Genomic DNA, 26,785 nt, shown 5'->3' on the forward strand with positions numbered 1-26,785 from the left:
TGGAGATACAGCTTCATTTCTTTAATGCAATCTCAAAACTTGGTTTCTCGGCTACTTTTGAAAGTGGTAAACCCATGGCTTTGGTATGTTGAACTGAGATCAGAACAACAGATAGGAATTACATAGTGGAGTAAACAGGTAGGTAACCTGAATGGCTTAACTTTCATGGTCTCATCTGAGAGACCATGTCTGACTGAACTGTATTAACTCAGTAAACTACCAGGTTTTACGGAGGATGTTTGTTCTACATGCCTGCTTTATGGTCACTAGAGACTATTTATTTCCCAGTTTACTAGCATGAGTTCAATTCCTCGCCTGCTAACATTGAAATCCCTCATAGTAGGTCCAGAAGCTTCTGCCACCATTATTTAAAATACCGTAGTATCGGCTGTCCTGCTTTTGGCAGAACAGTCTTACTGATTTGGTCCTTACAACAGTAATTTGTGACCTATCCACAGTGGAGCCCTGAATTAACACTGCTACTTGAGTTTGACCCAGGATCTGTGGTTTTCTGCTCTGGTTGTGTGCAGTAGAGCTGAGCTCTACTGCCACGTAAAGGCTGCAGCACAGTACAGCAGTGTCTGCTGCCGTGGCAGTGCATCCCAAAATACCCCACGGGTAATCTGGGCAAATCCTCTGAATCAGAAAACTTTTTCTTGATCAAAGTGAAACCCCTTCAGATCTGTGTTTCTTAACCAGCCATGACCTCCAGGGTTCAGAGACTAACTCTCTTTCAGAGACCTTCAGCACCTATTTTATCTCATCTCCAGAGCCCTCAGATGGGTGTTCAACACTTGGAGAAATGAAGAGTCAGGCACTCACAAACTTTGCTTTCCCAAAGGGAGACCCCTGTGGTCTTTAGATTATGGCAGAACAAAAAAAACTCAGTTCTCCATCCCAATCCTGAAAACCGGAGCAACTTCTCATGTGCCAGAACCTCTCTTTTACAATTTCCACAGCCAAATTGCTGCTTGTCAATAGAAAAAAAAATGGATTACTTAAGTACATAAAAGCATATGCTGATAAAAATAAACAAACTAAAGAATTCGTCATGAAATGACAGACAATAATGTGTTCAAATGCACATGCATGTGTTAGGAATGAGATAGTGCCTCTTGGCGCTGTGATTTCTGCTATACACTTCTCATCTGATGGACAGCACAGGGCTTGGGCCAAGTTTACTGAATCCGCTGTTTCTCAAGGGGTCTCTAAGAGACCTTGAAGATGATCAGCATTGCCTGAAGCAAATGTAATGCTTAAGGAAAATACAGACAGTGAGCTCTGGGAACTGAGTTTTCCAGATGTCAGCAATGATGTGGGAAGTAGCAGCGTAAGTGAAACTGTACTGCCTCGCTATGTCTAATGGTTCGGGCACACCCAGCTCGCTTGCAGCTCAGGCTCCCATGAAAAAAATGTTTTCACTTGGCTCAGCTTGTAAGTCCCTTTTTGCTGTTCTTTATCCCCAGAACAGCTGTCATTCCCATTTTACTCTCCACAGAGGTTTGCAGAACTTACTGGCTCTGTGTCTTATGTGTGACATCCTTGTGCCTCATTTCTGAGGCCTCCTTCATTTGTTAAGAACCATTAACCTAGAGCAAAGAACAGCAAATGAGAGCACACGTGCTACAGGCACCACGTGGACAGATTTTAAAAGGCACACAGTGGACGAGCATAGGACTGGGAGCTGAGAATTAGGGTATTTTAACGAAGACCATATGTGAGAGACAGCATCCCTCAGCTGACAGTGCAAAGGGAAGACACTGCTGGTAAGGTGGCTGTGGTACCTTGACTCCTGGAAGGAGTATATCCCTTTTCCCACTGACTCTTGATGAATTTCTTCCTGCACGTTTACCCTTCTGAGATGAGAAAGAAAAATCGAGTCTGGTGCACCATTCTTGGAGGGCTGCCAACCCCTGCCCTAGAGATTCCCCTGCTGGGGAGAACAGTTCATTTTCCAAGCTCACTCAGCCCTTCTTTTAAAAGACATCTTAATATAGGAGGTTTTTGGAGATACTGCCAAAACAAATGCATCCTAACTGCAATTCTCTCCTGGCTCAAATTCCTGAGCTACCTTTCCCACACTGTGGTTCAGCAGGGAAAAGACAAAGCAGCTTACAGTGAGTATGAGATCATTAAACTTCAAATCATCCCAGGATCAGTTTCAGGGCATTTGAAATAAGGGAGCTAGCAATGAAAGAACATCCCCTATAGACCCAAGTCCTACAGGAGCTGGCATCAGACCCGAGGTAGTTGAGCTGCTCTGCTGTAACTACCTAGGTACAAGCTTTACTGCGTTTGTTCTTATTTACCATGAGCTAAGTGTCCATACGAACTATAACAAGGGGTGCTGACATGTTGCGTGTTTACAGCTTACCTCATGGTAATTTAAAAATATGTTGTTAGTTTGTATTTTGCATATGTTATGAAAAGTCATTCAAGATCTCACTCTGGAATCTTTCCAGGGCTTAGAAGGAAGAAATTAAAATAACAGACAAAGAGGAATTGCATTATGAGAATATCAGAGTCTTAATGCATGGCAGGAGAAAGGATGGAATGTCAAGATTTGAGGAGTTATTTTTGTTGAACCACCACCATGTAACATTAATCCAGAGAATAAAGGAGCAAGAAAAACAAGTGAAGATACAAGAATTTACTATGTATCAAGGCAGGAGTGTATATATGTTTTAAGGTGGCTCATCATAAAACAAAGGATTTATTAACCCTTCGGGTCAGTGAGGGTACTTGGAAAAGTTAATCTGAAATCATTAACCTGGCTGCAGACACACTTACTCAGAAATAAATTCAACTCTTATTTGACTTAGCTTGCTTACAAACTTACTTTAAACCTACAACTCAGTCAGTACAAAGAAAAGGTTGAAGAAAAACTTTTGCAAAGATGTAATTTATATGGTCATGTCCTTGCTTTTGACCCAGCAGAAAGCATTTTAAGGATAATTACAGAACTCTAGAGGAAAATTACTCAAATATCCCCAGAGAGGAACAAATAGAAAGTTGATTTACTTCAGCTCACATAATAAGGGGGCCTGAGATGAAGTCACTATATGAAGCTTACTTCCAGATTGCATTACAAATGAGACAATAAATATATAGAGGGATGGAAATTATTAGTGGGAGGCCTGCATGTTTTGTGATTTCACTTATTAGAATTGATATAGTTTTAAATCTCAGAGTTTAGAGAAAAACAGTTTGAAATCAACCCTATCATAATATCCGAAGACTCCAAAATAAAGCAAAACTGTGCCTTTCAATAAAACTCTAGCAGTAGAGTCATAAAGAGTTCAGTCTTTGGTTTTTGCATCCTCTGTTTACATCATATAATGTCTGTGTTTTACAGTCTGTCCTTACAGGTTTCCCAGTTGTCTGTTCAGCCTTTACCTTCATTGCACCCAGTATTATGGAATATCACTACTGCCATCCAAAGCAAGAAATGATAACAATACTTTTCTTCTTTAGAATTAAAATTTCTGAGTGCGTGAGAGCATGCAACGTTCCTATCTCCTTCATATGTGCACTGGAAGGTGGACAGTAGGACAGACAGTGCAGGTGCCCTGTAGTTATTCAGCAGCAGCTAAATGATGGTATGGCACAGCGTTTTGCAGAGCTCATGGAGCTAGGTCTCCTGTTCCAGTGGAATTTGTTTGCTGCAGCATCCTCCAGAAGCCAGGCCTTCTTCTGCAGCACGTTCGTGGGAGTACAGATGTAGGGTTTTCTAAGGCACTGACGTTTTGTTGTCATAAATTGTGCAGGTCCACAAAATTTGGCACCAAATTCATGAAAAGTCAACAGAACATTAGCTTGCATATCCATGTATTAGGTCACAGGAAAACCTGAGGCCCAGTATATGTAAGTGTAAATATCCCAAAGACTGAAATCTATACACTTAAACTGTTTTTTTGAAATATTTATCTGTAAGCAATAGTTTCTTTCTATTAGTAACTTGTATAACCCCCACATAAATGAGTAGCTTATGAGAGCAGATGTTCGTACTTGCAGTAGGGTATTCACTATTTGTTGTGAATACCATTATTTTAGAATTAGTAGCACACCTGCTTGTAGCTAGAAAGAAATAAGGTGTCACATTGTTCAGGCTATGTGTTTTCCTATCTTAATGCCTAGAGATGTTGTAGAAGTATTCTGACACTACTTCATTGTAGCATCACCCACAGCAAAGGTCTGTTATTATATGGACTCACTTACCTTCACATTGCCAGGATGAGATGATTTTCCAAAGACTCGTCTGTGTTGAATAAACACAGCGATTTTTATGAAATCACTTGCCCTGAAAATACAGTATCTGCCTGAAAATATGGTCGGTACTGTCAGTCCAGGACAATCAAAAGACAAAGCCTAATTTTAATCTGTTCTGATGATACCGCATTTACCGTGTCTTACCCCATTTAGTACGTCCTGATTGCATTTCCAATAGATGTAGCTACTAAATTATCTCTAGCCAGAGTATTTACAGGCCATGTATTAGGAAATGAATTCTCAGTATATCCTTAGTTTCCATGGTAGCTACAACGAAGGTCTGATTAAACTCATAAAGAGACTTCCATGCTTTCAACTATTAGTTTCCTATAAGGCAGCAATTGCCAACCTTTCCTCTTTATAATTACTCTGTATATCATTGCTATACTTAGCATTGTCTTATCTAAAGTTTTCAGCCACAATTCATCTTTGATTTTGAGTGTTGGTGGATCTGAAAGGCTGTTTTCCTGTAGTACCAATTGCCTCCCTGTAATAACTCACAATTTGTTTTGATGCTTCCATTGCACCTTTTGTATATAAAGGCATAACTGCCCTTGCTCCTACCACCTCCTGCAAGCCACTGCTTTCTGCCTGTTCTTACAGCCGTTTTCCTTGATACAACCCCAGATGGCGGCCTCCCTGAGACGCAGGCTTATTTTTGTTTTTACTCATTTGTTAAATGTCTGACTTCAAGGCTGATCCTCTACTGCAATATAAATAATACATAAATATGTATTAAATGTACATAAATAACCTCTTATTAAGAATCCTTTGGCATTCTAACCTCATTAGTGTAGATCACCAGCCTTCTTGAGCTTAATAATTTGCCATTCTGTAAGCGAGTCAGTTAAATTTGTGAACTATCCCATAAAAAGCAAGGATTCTAAACCTTCTCAAAGTCCTCAGGCCAGTCCTGTTCCCAGTCATCTGATTATGGTAACAGGAATTGGTTACTACAGCAAAGGAGGAAAGATTGTTTCCAAAGGTGCAATCAGCAAAGGCAGGAATAGCTCTGGGGAGAGGAATCAGCAAAAGGAACAAAGAGATGAAATGAATGAACTCAGATCACATCAAGGTACGTCTCCCAGCAGTTTTATTCCCTCGGGGATAAGCCTCCTGGAGGGGGAGATGGAAGTACCGTTACTTCAGATCTTTAAAGCAAGACTGGAGAAGATGCCAGGAATTCTATTAGATAGTCCTGAGTCTCTAGAGCAAAAAAATAGGCAGCAGCTTGTTTTCCATACTGGTGTGTTCCTTACACAGCTGGTGACTGGGTATCAAAAAAGTCCTTTTTTCTCATGGCAGGAAGATAAGCGAAGCAACGTATAGAAATGTCGAGGCTTTATAATTACGGGGAAACTGAAGATTCTAGCAAAAATAATAGAAATAATATGTTTTATCTGAAGCAGGGAGAAAGAGACTTTTGCCATCTTGATTCTAGCAATGCACAGCTGTCTACATGCAGTGTAACATCTGGTCTTAAAAAGAAACAGGGCGAGTGGTAAATCAGATGCAAAAGAACTACCTGACACTAGTTGCAAGACCTGATTTCAGTACAAAAGAAGCTGTTTTTCTTTTGTTTCCTAAGGCATTTGATGCAAGAGGTAAGAGGAACATAGTTTTATAGTGTGGAAATTTTTAATATAATGCTTGCTGTGGGAGGAACACCCTGGTCCATGATCCATGCAGAAGTGACAGACAGATCCATGATCCGTGAGGAGGTATCACATTGCCTATGATATGTTAGACATTTGACATATCTATAGAGCAATGTGGCAGATACTGAATAGAGGAAGCCACTGAGGCTTTTTAAGCTCATATAGGAAGAAAAGCTTAACAACCCCTCCACATCAAGGAAGAATACAACTGTAATTTGTTGAATAGCTGTTTTTTGGGTTTTTTTGGAAAAAAGAAGAGATCCGAACAAAAAGGAACAAATTGAATTTAGTGCTAAAAACTGCAAAAGTCTGTGGGAGGACTAAGAATATGCAGCATGTTTCAGATGTTTCAGTTACACTTAAAAGCCTTCAGGGACACTGTATCTAGCCCAAGTAAGGAATGGGGCATCCTTACTGAGGGGACATAAGGGGAAGGGTAGGTCAGGATTATGCTGCATGCCAGACAAGGAGGCACACTTCAGAGGAGTGCTGGTCTAGCAGCTGCAGAGAAACATGAGATACCCCAGTATTGCTCCATATGTAGGCCAGGAAATGGCTGAACTTGTTCATCACGATTGCTCTCTTGCTTCACGAAAGGAAGACTGATTTCCTTGGAGAGCTCACCCGAGCCTAGAAAATCTTACATACTGTCTCCCCCAAGATAAATGGCTAGGACAGGGCAGCTTGTCATAGAGGGAACTGGCCGCTTATAAGAAGATATTAAGCGTATGTTTGCGCAAAGATGAGAGAGAGTATGTTTTCCAGAGAAGACTAGAGTGAAAACTCAAAAGAGGCTTTCCTTACCCCAGAGCCTATACAGACCAGATTGAAACTCCTGGCCAGGCCCTCCTTCTTCCTGCCAAATTCTGACTAAATAAAAAACATGCCAAAAGAAAATCTTATGTGTTGGGTCATCAAAAATGTAGGGAATAAATGGTTAAAGGACACTGTGATAAAGGGGATCAACGTAAGAAATCTGTAATTAACAATATTTCTCTCTTTCTGGGCTCTATTGTTTAACTTTGAATGAGTGTATCCATTCGCACTGTCCTATCAGCAGTTAATGCAGTTAATGCAGTTGTTTCTAACATCTTCTGTTACCCAGTTGCCCCTCTTCAGAAGAGGTCGCTCCCTCCCACAGCAGTGTCCCTGCAAAATGAGCAATCTCTGCACTAGTCCTGTGAGTCTCAGCTCAGCTCTCTCTTGCTGGGCTGTGTGCCCACTATTGACCCTGCTTCTCCTGCTGGTTTGTTATGGTAGTGGTGTCCCATCGGAGCACCCTGCCAGTGCAGGTAGGATCCTGCTTTGTTCCACAGGAAAAGAACAGCGGGCTTGTTTTCTTTTCCGCTGACCATCCCATGCACAGATGTGTAGAACATACAGCCACTAGGTCATACTGAGCATCAAAGCTAGGAGAGACTGAGAAGAGCAGGGAGTTCCTAACTACATGGGGTGTGCATTAATGTATTTTAGGGTTTTTTTATTTTATGTTTTTTTTTCCCTAAGGCTTTTCAGTTAATCAAGGTATACATCATTGTGCCAGGTTACGAGATAAACCAAATGAAAAACAGTGGCCAGGCTAAACAAAGCACCTCCTGGGAAACCCAGACAATTCCTCCTGCTAATAAAGAATTTACCCCCTCAGTAAACAAAAAATTTGCAATAAGATGAGAGTTTCTGATTAAGGAGTGCTGTGGCCAAATCCATGGGACATTGCTGTGGGATTCAGAGCTTATGGACCCTCATATTCTTGCCAGCTTAAATTTCTGTATCTTTGTTCTAAGTTCTCACTTCTTATTTAACAGATTGTTAGCTTTTTGAGGAGAAACTTTCTCTCTACTATGTGCTTGTTTTTACAGTTCCACTTCCTTTGTATTTCATTTACTGACTTTGCTTCCAAAAGTTTGTTTGCCCTTTCTATCCTGTCATAAGAAAGCAAAGGGAGAGAATAAACAAATAAGAATAAAAGGAAAAGCTGGGGACAGAGCTGGGTTGTCTTAAGTTTGCTAAGTATTACCAGGCAGCCTGTAAGAAGTACTTGTCGGTTTGAATAATGAACACCAGATAGACTGCAAGAGCACAAGTTAATTAGCTTTCCCAATCATGTCACTTTATCCTTTCCTGTTTATTGATTCCTTGAGAACAAAATCACGAATTGAATTCAAAGTATGGGTTGGCCCATCCAAAACAATGCAGGAAAATAAAAGATAAGGAACTGTACATTGGTTCCTACTATTGTAGATAGACATGGTGATATTTTATTCAATACTTTAGATTTTCTGTTGAGCCTTTCTTGTGAAAAAGCCAGGTGGGAACAGTAAAGATTTTGTTACCTAGAGGAGTGCTTTGAAGGGTCAGGACCCCAAATCATTTTATCAGCTGTAACAGTGTAGTTAGAATGTCACAGACTGCTACATAAAAGAACATTTCACCTAAAAGCATTTTCTTTCCACTTAGACCTGGGGCTTTTCAGAAGGCTTGAGTGCAACTACATCAAGGTTGAAACTCTGTCAGAAGTTTATAGAGGGTTAGAAATTGTAGCATGTAGCTATGAGGAAAGAGAGAAGAGGGTTTTTTTTCTTTTTTATTTTAATGAAATTGCCTGTTTTTTCTGGACAAAATCTTCATGAGGGGAGGAATTTTTTAAGGAAAAATTAACAAGTGATCTGTATTTTAAAGCAATGGTCAATCACAATTTGATGAATTCAGTTAGCTGGAGTGTGCCAGAGCAGGCTGCGAAGCCAGGTCAGACACTTCTGCCAGACCTGCAAGACAAGGGGCATCACTACACTGGAGACGGCTTGAAATTCTGCTGTGAAGTTCGCTGCCGATGCTGTGTGTAGTACGCGGGGAACGCCACCTGCTTCGTGCTCATGGGATGCTGGGGGAGAAAGAGCTTCCTGTCCCACGGGAACTCAGATATGTCTGCTCACCCTCATTATATTTTTTCCCCATGTGTATCACAAAAGCAATTTCCTTCCTTTAATGAACAAGGAGCTTCCACTTGCTGTTCCATAAATTCCCATTGCAAGCCTCCATATATTTTTGCACTAACCACTGGAGAGAGACTGTTGGCAAGCAGTGGGAGAGAACAGCTGACATGCAATATGTGGGTCACCATAGACAACCGTTCACGAAATAAAGGCAAGAAGCTACCACCCTCTTGCTCAAAGGGAAGAGAAACAGATCACCATGGCCACCCTTTGATGAGAAATGTACCTTTCAGTGTGGGTTTAAATCTTAAATCTACAAAACCATTATCAAATGTATTTTGGTTAACATTCCCCTATGAAACATCAGCAAAGTTGGCTTGTAGATCAGAAGAGCAAAGGAAAAACAAAGAGAAGAGCAAAGTGTTTGTATGGTAAGCACATATCTGTAGCTGATTTTGGTGGGAACAGAGCTACTGAACTGCTTATGTCTTGTGGTTACAGGAGAGATGTTGGGACCTGTGAGTTGTTCTCACATGTAGCTGTGAAGTGTTGGTCAGGCATTCCCCCCACCTCTGCTGTCCGACCACTTGGGGACAAAGGGGATGTGAGTGGCTCCAATGCTGCATTTGTTAGCTTAACACGTCCAATGTTATACGAGACTGTCAAGATAGATTAGAGAGCATATTCAAAACCCATCAGTAGTTACTCATTTAAAAATAAGACCATACTGTTATCTCTATTTCCCTATACCTAATCCATAACTTTTCTTCGTTGTGTAGACACACTTCATTTAGCCAAAAGAGTTTTATTCTTGGGAGTGAATGTTGTGAAGAGATTTTTTCATCCCAGGTCGACTGCTTCTGCTGCCTTTTTTTCCTCTCTCCCTAAAAGCCTGTAGGCTCTGGCTGATAGCCCCTGGACCATCCCCAGCCTTTCCCAGCCCTGTGTCCTGCCTCCCTTTGTGGCCTCTTGCCTCAGAGTAAAGCCTCCAGAACAGCTGACCTTGCCGGCTGAGCTGGGAGCAGGTGTGAATATTCCTCCTCCCTGATCAGCTTCCCTAGTGTTCAGTCAGGCTTTCTTATCATTTCTATTGTTTTAGCTTTCCTGCTTTTTTTTTTTTTTTTTTAACAATCCTGTTTGGTTTATTCCACAGTAAACCAGTAGAAATAAACGTATCGGGCATGTGCTTTATTAAGAAAACAGTTCAGTTCCTGGACTCCCATGGACTCATGTGAAAATCAAAACCCTGCAAAGTGTTTATTGATTGAGCAGAGGGGGTTACCTTCCCATTGCATCAAAAAAATATCCAAGAATTAGCAAGATAGGATTCAATGTCCAGCTGCCACTAAGGATTTTAATAATGTATTTCTCTCAGTTGTCTTCCTTTAAAAAACTTTTGAAGAACTTAATAGTTACACCTCATCTCCTTCCCAATACTTACAGTTAAAAGCAATCCTTAATCCAATAATTCACAAGTAATTTCTTCTGTTTTGATCTGCAAAATTTATTCTCTTCAGAACATTGCTGTAGAATTCAAAAAAAAAAAAAAGCTGGAAAAGACCATTCTCTTTTCATTTTCTATTTTCTATTTTCTATCCTCTGAGTGAAAACCAAGAATTTTTCCTCAGTTTGTTGAATAAGAAACACAAACTGTTAGTGAGCATGTTCAGTCCTGTACACGTGAACAGACTTGGTGTGGAGTGAGCTGGTAGGAATTTCTCTTGGGGACATGCTGGTAGGTAAAGACTTGCACTGCTTTTTTTCTTACACTGATAGTTTTCACATCAAACTTTTCATCAGATTTTATTTATAAGAAGGAACTTAAGCCGTCTAATTAAAAATAATAATGACTTGACAGGAGAGAAATTGTTTCCTGGTTTGACGTCAGCGTTGTAAGCTTCCCCTGTTTTGGTCTGTCAGCCTCACAGCTCTTTTCTGTTTCGAGGATGCTTTTCCATGCTTCTCTTTTGGCTTTTCTTGCCTTGCTTCCCCTGACATGCACATTCTCTTCAGGATTTAAAACAAAAGCAAAAAACAACTCTCAGAAGCAGCTGGTAACATTGTTTTTCTTCAACTTACCATCTTTCCTGCAGTCTTTCCACTGAGGAGTGTTTAAACCCCAAGGGAAGGTAGGGAACATGGTTCAGCACAAGGCAGTAGGACTCATCAGCAGGGTGCACCATCTAACGGGCCTGCTCATCCTCCCCACTTGTTCCTTACGACAGCTTCTTACGCGGCTGTGGTCCAGCTGACAGCTCTTTAACCAAAATTGCCACTCATTATACTCTCCTCTTTTCTGGTGCTTTTCTTGGAGAACATTGGAAATGGCTTTTCACTCAAAAAGAGCTGTTTCTTAGAGCTGCCACCACAGGAGTAGGAAATAGCGTACACGCTACTAACCCAGCCTACAAGGGAGGTCTTTAAACAGACTCAGCAGCTGCAGAAGTGAGATCAGGCTGGCTTAAAACATCTTCACCATGCTCTCGCTTCATGAGTGGGAATACCTAAACTGTGTGCACAACTTGTTGCTGCATTTTCTACAGCTGACTGACAGCAACTGGCTAAAAGGCAGTGTACAGTTTGCTTTCAGCTGCCTGCTGCGTGTGCTGTATGCCCAGTGCATGGCAGCTCCCCCGACCACAAATGCTTTTTCTTGACTGCCATGTGTTTTGCATACAGTCTCCTCATACATATCTCTATGAACTATAAAAACATGCAGGCAAATAGTGCAAGGTAGTAAATTAAACGCTGACTTATTTCAATGTAATTTCCATGTTTAGCTGTGGTAGCAATTAAAAGATTAGCACAGAACAGAGTGATTGTCAAAATATTTTGTTAGTTTATTTTACACATGATATGTGGCCTTTTTCAAACTTGGGAGACAGACTGCTCCATAAACACGTGAAAGCTTGAAAAGCTCTTCACTGCGGAAGTTCTGATTGTGAAGTGGAAGCTGCTGCATGCTTTGGAGGCAGCTGGTCTAAGCTGCGCACTGTGACACCCGCTGGGAAGCTGGAAGGTCTGGGCTCACTGTGCTTTTCCTTGCTCAGGCTGACCTTAGTAATACTTCGTTTTTCATGAATAAAGCCAAGTGACAGAGGCAGGACTTGGGGATGGGGGACCTGCTGCCATTTCTGTTGTGACACTTCACATACCTCTTCACTTTCAAGCAAATCTTCCTATTCCCTTAGTGTGACTTTCCCTTAGTGTGACTTTTTGTATAAATTGAAACCTCATTCATTTCAAAAATATGCAGTGTTAATACACAGTACTTTCATTAAAAACAGTAATTGTTACTGAAGTAATAGCTGTTTGTAAAACATCATTAAGCAGAAGTTTGCTCTGAGGAAGCAGAGCTACTACTCTTCAAATAACGGAGCACTGTCCTGGGAGCATACTACTACTCGAAAGACTTGTTTGTAGCTCCAGCACTTTTCACTATTGCTGCTTTCCATACGGTGTGGAGAACCTATGCAATCCCTATGCGGTCCCAAGCATTCATCATGTCACAGTGTTGTCAGCCTAACTGGAATACCAGCTAACCTGGCTGCAGATGCACCAAGTACCCAAGCAGTTCTTTTCTGATTGAACACTAGTGTGAAATGTCTCTTTTTTTTCCAGATGTCCACACAGAAGCAGTTCAGGCAGCCCTTGCTAAACATAAAGAAAGAAAAATGGCAGTCCCCATGCCCTCAAAACGACGTTCATTGGTGGTGCAAACGTCAATGGATGCCTACACACCTCCAGGTGAGCATCTGTATTGTGCCTTTTAGGAAAAATTTTTAAATGATTCCTTGTGCTGCTATGAGCTAATAATGTATCTACATAGGCAGTAATAGAAATGACGTTTGAAGCACACTGAGCAAAACATTGAGGTATGTTCAAAGAGCAGAAGAAGGTGAACTGAATGGTTGAAGAGTGAACAAGGGCAGTTCCCAAGACTGCTTTGCCCTTGGCAGTGCCTGAACTTGCACTGGTCCTTTTGGTCTATGAGGACCTAACTGGAATGGCAGATTTGTCATATTTTATGTGACTCCAGGTTCCTTTCAAGTTTCTGGTTTACCTCCTTAAGACTGTAATTGAACTTTCTCTTTACGATTTTTCCTCTTCAGGGTTTTTTCTGACATTCCTTTTCTAATTTATCTGCTCTTTTACCTACTACAATGTGAAAATATCCCACATCCCATGCATTCTGCTACTCGCTGAATCCTTGGCACAGCAGCTGTGACTGAATTTCTCACTGAGGGGTGGGTTCCTTATGACTGAAAAAGCTTTTCACAGACTCTATGGACTGATGTTGGGAAAGTATTTGGGATTTTCTGTACTGTTAATAGGTGGTTGGAAATCTTCAGAAGAACTTAAGCCATATTATAAAGGAAGAACTTCATATTATCCATATTTGTTTTTGTAAAAAAATACATGAGCAATGACCTTAGAGCAGAAAAACTCTCTTGATGTGAAGTTAGCAATTGACTTAGTTTCAGGGCCTGCCTTGATGAATTTTTCTTAATGGAAGTTATCTTTAAATTTGTAATGTGAACATGCTTTATTTCTATTAAAAAAAAAAAGCATTGCAAATAACAGGCTGTTTTTAATTATTAGATACTTCTTCTGGTTCAGAAGATGAAGGCTCCGTACAGGGCGACTCCCAGGGAACTCCCACCTCAAGTCAGGGGAGTATAAACATGGAACATTGGATCAGTCAAGCGATCCATGGCTCTACCACGTCAACCACTTCTTCCTCCTCAACACAAAGTGGAGGCAGTGGTGCTGCCCACAGACTAGCTGATGTTATGGCTCAAACGCATATAGGTTAGTCAATCACCCTTTTGAGTATTTTCCATTTTACCCTGAATTTGGTCTCTGACATTTAGCTTATGTTGCTGTTTGAAGCTTGGATGTGACCTTTCCTACAAAAGTCTCTCTTGTGCTTTTTCTTCTTTCCTTTTATCCCATTTACATATTTTATATGGAGAGAGATGCCTATGTTCTTATTCTGAAAAAAAAAAGTAGAAATTAAGAGCTGGGGCAAATTTCTGTTGTGGCAAACAGGGTCTAGGTGCATATGCATGACTTCCATTACTTTGCACTAAAAAAGACTTCTGTAGGATCCTAGATCTGTAGGATCTATAGTAGGAAAAATGAGTGCATGCAGCATTAGCGATTGCTTTTGTACAAACTTCCCCTACCTCTGCACCACTTTAATTACATAGTTTGAGTGATTTTTGATAATTCTCTATTAACAGTAGGTCCTCTTAAACATTTTTTGCTGCACTTAATTCAATCTAAAATACTGTGATTTCTGACTATTGCAGTCCTTGGGAACTATTATGTACCTTCAAAGAAGGGAGCTGATGCTATTATTAGCAGCTTGTTTATATCCTTTGGAAAGATCCTAGGAAGCCAAGGCTTTCTATCCATTATGGGGCTAAGCTTCATAGACATTAATTATTTCTGAATATTTTTGCCATTGACATTAGTCAATGACATTAGACGTGTCACTGACATTAATCTTCACTTAAATGAGGCAGCTATTAAATTAGGCATATGGAAAGTGAGGCTTGTTGTCCTCCCTTCATTCTCCAGTAACTGCTGTTTATCAGAGGAGGCTTGGAGAATTTCTGTTCCTCTGTCTGCTCTGAGTGCATTCTTGCTGGGCCTGCGTATGGAGTTGTCTCACTGAAAATCTGTATGGGAACAGACAAAGCAACCTTGCTATTGTTTTATTGCCCATTTCAGATGCAGGTTAGTGGAAAAATTTATGTGACTCTTCCTCAACTGATCATTCTTCTTGAGGTATATATGTATAAAGAGGTACATAATAGCATCTTAACTGTTCCTAATTTCATGTGCTGGAGCAGTAGTCCTTATCCCTTCTTCTGCTATCGGCATTGCTTGATGTAACACCTATATTTTTGGATAAGTAATCCTCTAACCAATGCTCTAGAAGTGCCAAATTGCAGTTGGGAAAAGAATTTGTGTTGTATTCTTAAAATCATGTTAAATGAATAGCTCAGAACATTGTTTTAGAAAAGCACACACTTCTGAACACATTAATCACTGCATTTGGTTATTTTCTGTGACTTCATCTTGAAATGCTAGAGGAAATTATAGCATAGAGAATTAAATTTATCCAGACTCTGAAAGGTTGCATTACTCACACACCAAGTCTTAATGTGTCTTTAAATATAGCTACTTTATAATGTGACATTTCAGTAATTTTAAATCTGGCACAGTAAGTCTTCTTTTATATTCACTCTGAGTTTGCGGTAAATAATACAGCGTTTATAGAACTAAATTAAGATGGCAGTGTTTTGAGGAAGAGGAAAAATACTACTTCTTTTTTTCATGTTTTTCTCTTTGCTGTTGTTGTTGACTGGAAAGATCTCTCCTTTGAAGAAAGCAGTTAAGCCCGTCTCAGTGTATACATATCTTTATTTTATTCTGACGATGAGAAACCTTAAATTGCGTGGCAAGGTGGACAGCAGTTGTGATGTAGTAACGTAAAGGTCGTACGGATATAAAAACTGAGCAATATCTGCTACTAACTGTAACACATGTTAAAATGTGGATTCCAACTGTGATCTTAAGGTTATCATCAGTCCTTGTTGCAAGAGTCAGTGAAAAAAGTAAAAGAGAAGCTGGACAGGTGCTAACTATAAGGTGTGTTTCTTCATGAGTGAGTCGCTGTCTGATTTCATATTGTAAGAATTTGAAATTAAATGGCTCTCGTTTCTTCTCAATCCAAGGAGGTGGATTTTGCATTTAGTTGTATCTAAGAGGTAATAGATGTGAAGTATTCCCATAGATAACCTTGATATTTCAGAGACGAATGTTAAGACAAAGCAGTGTGCCAGTGATCATAGATGAGTAATCCTCTTTGATAGGAGAAAAAGTGAGAGAGAAAAATGATCCCATTCTGTGAATCTCCTCTGGAGCTTCTAAGACAATGTGATCTTGAACACAGAGAATGTATATTCCCATGGCTTGATGTTCAGCCCAGGGTGGTGGTGTTCTCTAGAGACAGATCAGCCTACAAGACAGAAGTCATCTGTAAATATGAAGGACAAACTGTCATATTCTGGAGATGCTAATTCTGATAAATAAAATTCAAGGGGCAGTAGTAAAGAACTTTAATGATAAAAAACAAAAAAGACTCAACTCTCATCTCAACTAGAATTTGACCTCCAGAGTTCATCACAGAATCAAAGGGAGATCTTTCCAATTTAAAAACCATAATGCAGTCCTGAGAAGGGATTTGATAAAAATCTTTGACTATAATATCTAAAGAGTTCGGCTTTGTGGATCATTTAGATCATTTGCATAAGCTATTACATGCTTTTAATGTTATACTGTTCATTTAATTTAGTGGCTGCTGCTCTGTTGTGGCCAAAGATCTGGTATAGGATAGATTTCCTTTAAATATTTATTCTGAAATTCAAGACACTAAAGCATCTGTACTGAACTACAGGGAGAATCTTGAGTTTGACTTGGGTATCAAAGTTGTATTGGATAATTGTTGAACTTAGAGGTCAAACCAGTGTAATCTGTAAAAAATACCTAATGTTCAGGACCTGTTTGGGTCAGTACTGTATACATTTCTAAGGTATATGAGTCTTTAAGTTTGCATTTGTCTATATTATATTTTTTGGATATATATGTATATCAAAATCAAGGAGAGAAAGTATATCCTAGAGGTCAGAAAATCTGTGGCTAATGATAATCATGCAGTGCTTACCTATCATTGTAAATTTGAATCTATGCAGATTAAAGAGTTAAAAATCTCACTACAAAATCTTGATCCTGTAGGCACATTTAATGTTGCCTTTATATGCTTCAAATATGTTTCTACTTGAAAATCAAAGGCCTCTTTCCAAATTAAGGGCTACATAGGTTTCTAATAAAAATCAATATAAAAACATGTGCCATAAGGCATGACTGATGGTTTTCTGACAACCTTAAAATTCCTATGTGTTCTGAGGGGATATATTAACTTAAGATGTGGAAGACTAGTTTATGATACTCTGCATCACCTGGACATTAATACAGAAAAAGCCTATTTGATGGAAGAGATACGACTTTGGCTTTAAGATCACTTCCCCAACAACAAGAGCCAGCTTGCCAGGGAGAAAAGGCTATGTTTTCTTCAAGTACAGTATTACAGAGATGCAGTTTGAATTCCTGGAGACTTTCCAGTTGCGTAGTACTTACGTGTGCTTCCAAAACTTCCACCAAAAAGTATCCCTCCACCTCTTTGCTTCTCCTCAAATATAGGGCTGTGTCAGTATACACACTCTATACCTACATGAATGTGCACTGAATTGTCAGTTCTTTCTCACTTTCATAAAATGGGGCAAATTATATTACTCCAGTGGCAGAAATGAGGAGAGTCGTAACTGGAAACAGCTGTTCAGTCTGTGATCTTCTAATGCAAGAATATTGGAAGAGATGGGAAGAGAGGGTGACGCAAATATGTATGCTTGATGGAGGAAATGCTTTGAAGTCATGCAGCTGTCACAGTTTCTACTTTTTAATCGACAGATGTGTCAGGATCGTTATTCTTAACTAAACCTCAAACAGTGCTTCAAGTTACCTGACATGAAGTCCAAGCATCTCTATACACAATGTGCCCATGGTCAAACCTTGAGTTGACTGTTCTACTTAAATAAAGGCTACATTTCACATAACAGCAATTAACTTTTTCTTTAGACATCATTCAGACCACAAAGTCTGTAGGACTTTGATTTCACCAGGCCTGACTGAGAGGAGAACTGACAGAGGCTTTGCAACTTTAATCGATGAAACCTACAGCTATAGATATTGCCATGATAAGGCATGTGCTAAGCAGATACTACAAAGGAACAGAGCAAGACAAACGTTAGTGCTCCTCTTCTGCTGGATAAGGATTCATCTTAATAGAAGTCTAAATAGCAGATGGGCAGCCAGGATACTAAAACCCAACTCTGTGGCCAGCTTGTGGTGACCACATCAGGAAGAGAGGTTCCTTTGGATAATTTCAAGTGCCAGGGCTGCTTGTTCAAAAGGAAGCTCTTTTCCAAAAGAGCAGGAAGCTCCTTTCCCATGTTATTTCACCTTGCTTAGCACCATGTGTTACAAAGATATATTTGGGCTCAAGCGTATAGACCTGAAAGGGTAGCATCTCTGCTCTGTGATGCTTTGGATCACATGTCTTCTCTCCCATGCATAAAAACAATTTCATCTCAGTGCTAAAACCTGGAAGGGGAACTAAGGAGAACTAAAATTCAATTTGCTTTGTAAAGTCTGAAAGATGGAAATATTTCACTGGAAAGATGTAAACAATTATAGCTAACTTCAAAAATACTTTCTCATGTTACTAATAGCTGACTAAGTACAATTATTTTCTTAGTCATGATATCCTCTCCAATTTGCATAGCAAAACTGCATTATAAGTAAAAGATAAAAAGATAAACATCAGCATTTTTTAATAGACTTAGTTATTGGGTAATTCAATCATTAACTATAAAAAAGCTGCCACTTAGCAAGAAAGGCCAAAAATTGTGCTGAGACTAGAATACTTGTCAAATGACAAGATGTCTAAAATAAAGACATTATTGAAACAATTACCAGCATAAGCTTCATTGTCCAAGCTATTATACTTCAGTTGGTTACTTATAACACTTTATAAAGCGTTTTGGGGATATAATGATAAGGATGGATGTAATCAGACTCAAAAGGCTCAACTGGACATGCATAGGGTGCAAGATATTTTTGAGTGGCAGGATCAAAGCCATCTCATGTTTTGCTCAACCAGATTCAGTAGTGTCTATTCTTATGGTGACCATGACTATAAATCTTAAATAACAACTATAGGGATTAGTACCATGTCTTAACTTTTCATGACAATTATCCATCAAATAGCCATATAGTATAGCCATCTATATCCTGTATATATAGCCATAAAAATCAGTTATCTCTGTTGATGGTGCATGTATTTGGGATTGAATGCACTAGAATTACAGTGCTCCAAAGTTCTTCAAAGTTCTTGTGGAAATTCTTTTTATCCATTTCAGGTGGAATTCACTGTAGAAGTCAGTGTTGTAGGAGAGTTAGGGCATCAGAATGCATATAAGACAGATGTAATAAAAATGTGTCTTGAAAATAGTATTGGAATCAGATTAAATTTTTCCACAATTTTTGCATTGTTAAAGACTCTTATCCTGTCATTAAATGGAGTGTGTTCCTCCTCACTTCAGTGGCAGCAGTATGAAGACCTGTCTTCTTCTGTGTCTCGGAGGCTGCTGGGGATCATTTATGTCAATAAAGAGAGAAGTTATTATTTGCTTATGGTATTTATCTCTATTTACCCTAATGCTGTTAAAAACCTGGACAAAATTCGTCAGACAACCCGTAAAAATAGTACAAATGCGTAGGTAATACAGACTCAGACTTGAAAACAAACTGTGGTAGCACGCTGAGTTATCAGGCTATGAAAGAGAAAGATTAGCTTTGTGGAATTGTTTAGTAGTGATGGCATGAGTCAGACCAAATTGTGTTTGCCTTCTAGAAGGCAAGTCTTTGTTATGCGGAAGAATTGAAATAGCTCTGTCTAAAAATAGTAGACAAGTAAGTGTCCATGCAGAAAGCAATGTTCATGTTTCTTTACATTTTGTTTCTTTCCCCTGCATTCCAACCCTAATTCCTAATTCCTGCTGTGATTGAATTTTTTTCCTAATATGCAACAAATTCATTTTGAAACTAAAATTGTGAAATTCAAAATGCAGAGGCTATAAAAGTGATATGCATTGGCACTTGCAAGTGATTGACTTAACATGCTGTGTTTTTTTTATTTTGAAATACTGATGCAATAATCTATCAGAAGTATATTTGTATGGGTCTTTTTCTATCTGAACTTTTCCACAAACTTTAACTTGATATAAAATTAAATGTTAGTGGAGAACCAACAACCTAGTTGTATAATTTTTTTAGCCTATTGCTTATATGCTTGCAGATATACAGTCCCCTTTTTAATCAGTGGAAAATTTGTATATTAAAACTATGCTGTACATAATAGTTCTATACATTCATTTTGTGCATGAACTTTAATGCCTGTTTGGATGATGAAAAAAAAATACAAATGGTATTCCTTCCTCTCCCCTTTGCTTTTCTCCCCTGCAACACTAGAGGGACATGGTTAAACCTTTTAACTTATTTTTCACAGAAAATCATTCTGCCCCTCCAGATGTTACCACTTACACCTCAGAACACTCAATACAAGTAGAAAGACCACAAGGATCAACAGCACGGGTGGCACCAAAGTATGGAAATGCTGAACTTATGGAAACTGGTGATGGTATGTCACAGAGCAAAACTGTTTTCCTTTTGAGTATTGTAACCTTTTTAGTGGTTAGTGTATACATCTGCTCTTTGTTTCTTCTGGGCACATTTCATTTATGAACATGTACAAACAAAGTTACAGCATCTTTTTAGTCCTAAAATAAACTTGCATACATGAAGCCAACATAGAGAAGTATTTCTTAATCATCAGAGCTGATTCCATATAGAAATTGTTTAGCAAATGAAAACAGCAAACCTCTCTAGGTCTGCTTTTATCATGCTGTCTGGTTATAACTAGTCTTCAATGTCTATAACTAGTCTTCTCAACGGCAAAGAATGTGACATACTAAGATGGCTGCATCCTGAAAAGTAACATGTGTTGGAAGTTTTATTTTCTGAGTATATTTTTTTTGAAAAACAGTTATTTGTAAACCCTTTCTTATTTACTGCTCCTCTTTTCTAAAACATATGAAACTATTTCAGCAAGGTGTGGAACTGATGACCAAGTGTGTTGCATCTAAACTTAACAGCTTCAGCTCTAAAAATCACATGGTAAAGTGTTGGAGCCAACCTTCTGGAAGGATAGGAAGCTGAAATTTCTGCAGTGCAGTGGGAGAAAGCTGTTAGTTCAAGAACTGATGACATGGATGTTGCAGAGGCTTTGTGCTCTACCAGGAAGGAAGGGGGAGATGTTTGATGTGTTATATTATAAAATGCCCCATGTTCCATGCCCCTTTTCAGAACTGTGTTTTTCAAAGTGCTGTATGAGCAAGCATACTCCCTTTGGAGATTGCGGGCTCATGAATTGGCTGTAGGCATGTTCAGGGAATACAGTCTCGTGCTGAAATCATGCAAAGATGTGAGCCATGGCTAAGAGTGCACTGGACAGACGTCCACTGCAGTTTAAAAGGCAAGCCAGAATAAATGACGGGGCAGAATCTATGACCCATCCTCCCTGCTGAGCTGCAGTTTGCTGGAAGCCCTCTAGTTGGACAGTGTTGGTATGACCAGTAATCATGAGGAAAGCCAATGCCTGTCTTCTCACTGACCATCACCAAAGCCACCTAGAAGAGTTCTCTATGGTTACCAACATTTACTGTAGGGAGGGGGTTTTTCACTGTGCTTCTCTCCCCCAGTCTATGTGCTGTTTCCCCTCTAACTTTGCAAGCTCACTCTGAAATTATGCTATTGTTGTTTTTATTTAAACTAGGCATCATTGTTCCTTTTTGCTGAAATGATCTTAATGTCTTAATGTTGAATACTTGAGTCATGGTCATGGTATGGCATGAAACTGTAGTTGTGGTGGCCTTGCAGTCCTAGCCTTTTTCTTACCCCACTTAACATCTGGTGGCGTTCAGCATAGCGGTCAACTGATGTCTCCATTGATCCCTGTCCTACAGGAGTACCAGTGAGCAGCAGAGTGTCAGCAAAGATTCAGCAGCTGGTCAATACTCTAAAACGGCCCAAACGACCACCATTACGAGAGTTCTTTGTAGATGACTTTGAGGAATTGTTAGAAGGTAAAATGACTGTTTTTCAAAAGGTTTTGGGATCTCTTATTAAAACTCTGTAAAATGTTTGTTTTCTACACTGGCTTTCTAGAACGCTAAGTAAGCCCTCCTGGTACTGACAAGTACTGAAAAATATTGATATTTAGTGGGATCTGCTTGTAGTGAATGTGGACACAGTGCAGTAGAATCACAAGTCTCTTGTTTGCTCCGCTTGTGCTTATGCTTGCAGTGAAACTGTATTCAGTATAAGGGAATGTGGAGGAAAGCTTTGCTCCAAGAACATTCAGCTGTGTGTTACAACCATCTCTTTTGAATATCAGTATGAAAAATATTGTCAGTGAAGGGGCATGTTAAATGTTTTACATATCCTTTGATAACAGAGAAGCATTGAAAAAATGAACTAAATATAAGATAGAAACAAGCATAAAGTCAATAAACGAAAAACTTTTCAAAAGACCAGTGCTTCTTAACTCACCTCAAGGCTTTGAGAATTATGATTTGCCAGGATATGGTGATTCAAATAGTCGTCTTAGCAGTTTATAAGAAAGCACTATAACAGAACATGTCTTAAATGGATGTGTTAATGACTTAGAGTACCGTTTTTCACTGGTTCTACAGTTTATTTTATTAATGCTTTTTTGTCAAGAAAACATATTCCCCATCTCTTCTTAGGAAAAAAAAAGGTTAATTATTTCTAAGATAATCTATGCATACCGCTTCAGTAGTGTCTTCCTCTGCTTGTAAAGCTGGTGTGAGGATAAGCACATGCATTCTGAGGTGTTTCAGTTGCTTCATCTCTGTTAGGGTTAAAAGTTAATTATTCTATTATATTTCTCTGTAGCTTCTCAATACCTTCTAACATGTCATTATTTTCAGGATATTTTGCAAAGGTAACTTATTCTCTTGGTTACACAGGTATACTCAAGGTATTGAATTTACATGGTAACTGTATATCTTTTCATAATCATAAGTTCAACAGCCAGATCCAAACCAGCCAAAGCCAGAAGGAGCTCAGATGTTGGCCATGCGTGGGGAACAATTAGGTGTGGTTACAAATTGGCCGCCTTCCCTGGAAGCAGCCTTGCAGCGATGGGGGACCATCTCACCGAAAGCTCCTTGCCTAACCACTATGGACACTAATGGGAAACCACTGTATATCCTCACTTATGGTAAGCACTCTTCAAACTTCTCATTTTTTTAATATAATAGTATATAGTATAATATAATAGTATATATACACATACATATATATAAATATATATATATAGTAAATGCACATATATATAGTGGAAAAGCCTTCTAATGATCTATCTATTCCATTTCTAAGTAGGGTAAAACAATTCTGAAGCTGGTGGTGTCTGATTAGGAATTTGTGAGTTGTTGTGGTACGGTTTATTTCATGAAGAGGAAAAGATCTAAGCTGATACTTCCCTGAAATCACAGATTATAAATGAAAACCACCTTTCAAATAGAAATAGTAGGGCAGATTTTACTGAAGATTAACTTGAAAATCCATTCCCCTTGGAAATTCCCCAGGCTTTGTTCTGCAAAAACAGAATCTGGTAAACAAAGCTTCCTGAAAAACTTAAAATAGGATTTTTCCCATGTTCTGCTGACATTATAATTTGAATTACTCTTCCTGGTATTTAGCTGTACAGCTAGAAAACATATCCCCTTGAAATAGATTTGCCAGGATACATTTCAGTGTGGTCTTGCTTTGTTGATATATTTTGGCGTGTACTGCCTGACAGTCTACTGCAACCAAGAAAGGCCAAATGGAGATAAACATAAGGATATCCCTGTCAAATAACTCACATTTAGCTTCTAATTGTGAGATATTCAGGGGACATATGGGAGATGTTCAAAGGAATTGTTATGGACAAATGTCAAACTTTGAAAGCAAGCTGGAACATTTTTTGTATGTTACTGATATAGATATAAAAAATGATTTTGCTTTTTTTTATTTCTACCTTCTCATGGATCTAGAGTTTGATGCAGAGAATATTTTTACATGGTGTAATACAGACATCTTGTCTATATTGTTCTGTGCTGAGTGATCCCTTCCATTTAAGAGTTAGACTGAATGATGGTCCTTGGCTGAAAAGACTTTTACTGCAAATTTGGGATTGCAAATATATTTAAAGACTTTTAAAGCGTAACAGAACTCTACTGAAGGTCATGCATGAAACATTCTCCCTTCAGGTACCTACAGTTAAAAAGTTACTTAAATTAGGGGACAAATATTCGATTCACTGTTGATCGGTATTTTCTTCCTTAAGGACATTTACTTGAAACTGGAAAAAAAATTTAAAGTTTGCAATTATATCTTTACAGAAGAGCAATTCATATCATCTACTGAAAGCCATAAATAAATTGGACAGCAAAGAAAATGAAGATGTTGTTGAGAATCAGACCATTTCTGAATACGGGAATCTGTCCAGGGAGTCTAAGCATATGTCCTTCTTTGCCTGAAGAGCTGAAAAGCTGGGCAAATCAACCTGTGGAGCTCATCCACCCAGCTCACCTGGTCTGCTTCTCTTCCACGCTAACTCTTTCAGAACCCCTCTTCTAAGTTGAGAAAAATGGGACTAAAACTCATTTTTTCTGTACTACCATTTGGCAGCCCTCCAGGAGGTCATTTTTGCAGCTGCTTTTCAGTAGTTTCCTGAAAAAAAATCAGAAAAAAATCAGATCTTTTTTTTTTACTTTTTGTTTTTATAGATAAAATAAATTATAAGCCAAAATATTTCATAAGAGATTTAGTGAATTCTTCTCTGCTAGATAGATTTCAAGCTGATAGTCATCTTCATGAGAAATGTTAATTCATTGTGACATAACAGTTTACTTAAATGGCAACTGCTTTTAAAATATAATTAACATTACAGCCATCTGCCATTTTATTGGCAATTTTATGGATGATTTTGGTGTAACTATGCCACCTGTTGGCTCTGTAATATTTCCTAGTAACTGTTGGCATGTCATTATTTAAAGATGAATATTAATAGAAATTAAGTCTTGAACTCAGGAAAGACAGTCATAGGCATGATTTTCTATCCCTATGCAGAGTTCCACTAGCCCTTGTGGTAGAATACACTTTTGAAAGATGAGCCTGCTGACAATCCTACCGTATGGTATTAATATGACACTTCCTTTCCTTGTGTGCATGCTATGACCAGATGACAAAAACTTAAAAATTTCAGCCTTAGTAACTTCCAATAGCTTCTGAGGTTATACCCCACTGTTATTTTCAGGTTCTTTGCAAATTCAAGGAAACATCATTACATGGATTTGGGGGGGGTCATATGTTCACTATTTTGACAAATATTGAAGTTTTTTAAAAATAATTCTAAGATTCTAGAAGTTCATTCCTTGACCTCTTATCTACACAGTCATTTATGTACCTCTCCTTGAATATTTATCCTCTCTTTACTGTTTTGGCTTCTATCTCTTTTTACCCTCTCATGTCTTTATGAAGATCTTCTTCATTAATGCTCCAACTTTCCGAGGAAGATCCTATGTGGTGTCTTTTGATCCCTTCTTTTTCTCTTATGCATCAACTTCTCCAATTTCTGTCTCTACATGGATAGATTTACCTGCTTATTCCAGACCTACATCCTTCTTTCCAAATTACATTCTGGGACTGTCTCTGTGACAGATTTGTAGCTGTCAGCTAAATCACATCATGGCTGAGTAAGAGGGCTTAATCCCTCAACACCGAGCATATTCATCTCCTCCTTTCTTGATCGTTGTAGACAATATTACCATTCTGCCTGTCACTCGGGCAATAACTTGAGTATCATAAATGACCTGGACATTTCTTCAGTTCTGTACAACCATTCTGTGTCTAGACCTTTCAGGTTATTTTGGAGGCAAATCTTTTCAAACACAGACCTTTCTCCTCATCTACCCAGCTAAATCTCATCCCATCACTCACCTTAGTGTTGATTCTTGCAGCATCCTTTTTCTGGCCCTGAAAAATGCAGTCTTGCCCATTTTATCCATCCAGAACGTGGCTGCAAAGGTTCCTCAACTGAACAACTGCTTTTTCTCTTTCATCTATGTATATCTCTTCACTGACTTTTGACTGTTTGTTTTCTAAAAACTAAATTCTCCTTTGTTTTCAAAGCCCTTCCCATTCTCTTCTTACCCCACTTAGCTTTCCTCTTTTCCTCCAGGACCTCAACCATCTATCACAGTCTTCTTAATTTTTTCAGACACTTTCATACTCCCCCTTGGTGGCCTTACATGCTGAAAAGGAGCTCTTTGGAAGTCCACAAAAATTATCCTTCTCTGAAGTCTTCCTCAAAACTCTTTTCCTGTCCTGTCTAGAGAAATCTGAGAATGGGTTGACTGGTGAGCTAAGGTTCAATATGCTATGGTAGACAGTGGTAGATTGGTATGAAAAGACCATCTTGTGTGATACGTGCCTCATTTACTAGAATGAATTTCCCTATATATGTTGCAGTGGCTGATGTGGATATGATACAATTAGAGTGGATTTAAATGTTCAGCGCTATAGATCATGATGTGTTGTTGTGCCTTAAAGAGAAGTAGTTTAAAGAAGTTATTTAGTCTCAGAGTGCTGTAGATCAAAAAAATGATTAGCTTAACTTTTTCCAGACTTAAGTTGTTTTTAAGCAAGGTTTAGAAGCAGCTAGCCTCAGTTTTCAGAGTTCTTCTCAGCACCCAAATTGTAATTTTTATTTAATGTGCTCAAAACTGTTAAATTCTTTTGAGTGAATGAAGATATGAATATTAGCTATTTTTCAAATATCTTGTCCCTCTGGGAACTTGGTTAAGTGGAGAAAATCTTAGTTAAGTTTCTCACAGTCCCTTTATAAATCAAATCACTGAATTTGCACAAATTGAAATGTCTGAGATAAGAGAGGGAAAAGATGTCTTTACAGGGTTTTATGTAAGTCTGAACTTTGACTAGAAAGCTAATACATACTTTGAAAAAAGGAAGGCAATTTCTTGCTCATGCAAAGTTAATCAGAGTAGTCAGGCACCTGGTTTTGGTATTGTTGGTATTAATAATGAAATGCTTAATGCTTTCTTTTAGAGGAGAAACATGAGTATAGGATAAAAATCTCATACA

General features: G+C 38.8%; 1 protein-coding gene across 1 annotated transcript in view; it reads left to right on the forward strand.

Annotated features, from left to right (window-relative positions):
* The window catches only part of DIP2C (disco interacting protein 2 homolog C), a 331,587-nt gene that overhangs the window by 198,141 nt on the left and 106,661 nt on the right, over positions 1-26,785 (forward strand). The window contains exons 5-9 of the mRNA XM_067291920.1: positions 12,482-12,607; positions 13,463-13,672; positions 20,061-20,192; positions 21,577-21,696; positions 22,659-22,856. Of these exons, the coding sequence (XP_067148021.1) occupies positions 12,482-12,607; positions 13,463-13,672; positions 20,061-20,192; positions 21,577-21,696; positions 22,659-22,856 (786 nt within the window). The remainder of the gene's footprint in view (positions 1-12,481; positions 12,608-13,462; positions 13,673-20,060; positions 20,193-21,576; positions 21,697-22,658; positions 22,857-26,785) is intronic.

Source organism: Apteryx mantelli, chromosome 2 (assembly GCF_036417845.1).
Source record: "Apteryx mantelli isolate bAptMan1 chromosome 2, bAptMan1.hap1, whole genome shotgun sequence".
In the NCBI taxonomy this organism is placed as follows: Eukaryota; Metazoa; Chordata; class Aves; order Apterygiformes; family Apterygidae; genus Apteryx; species Apteryx mantelli.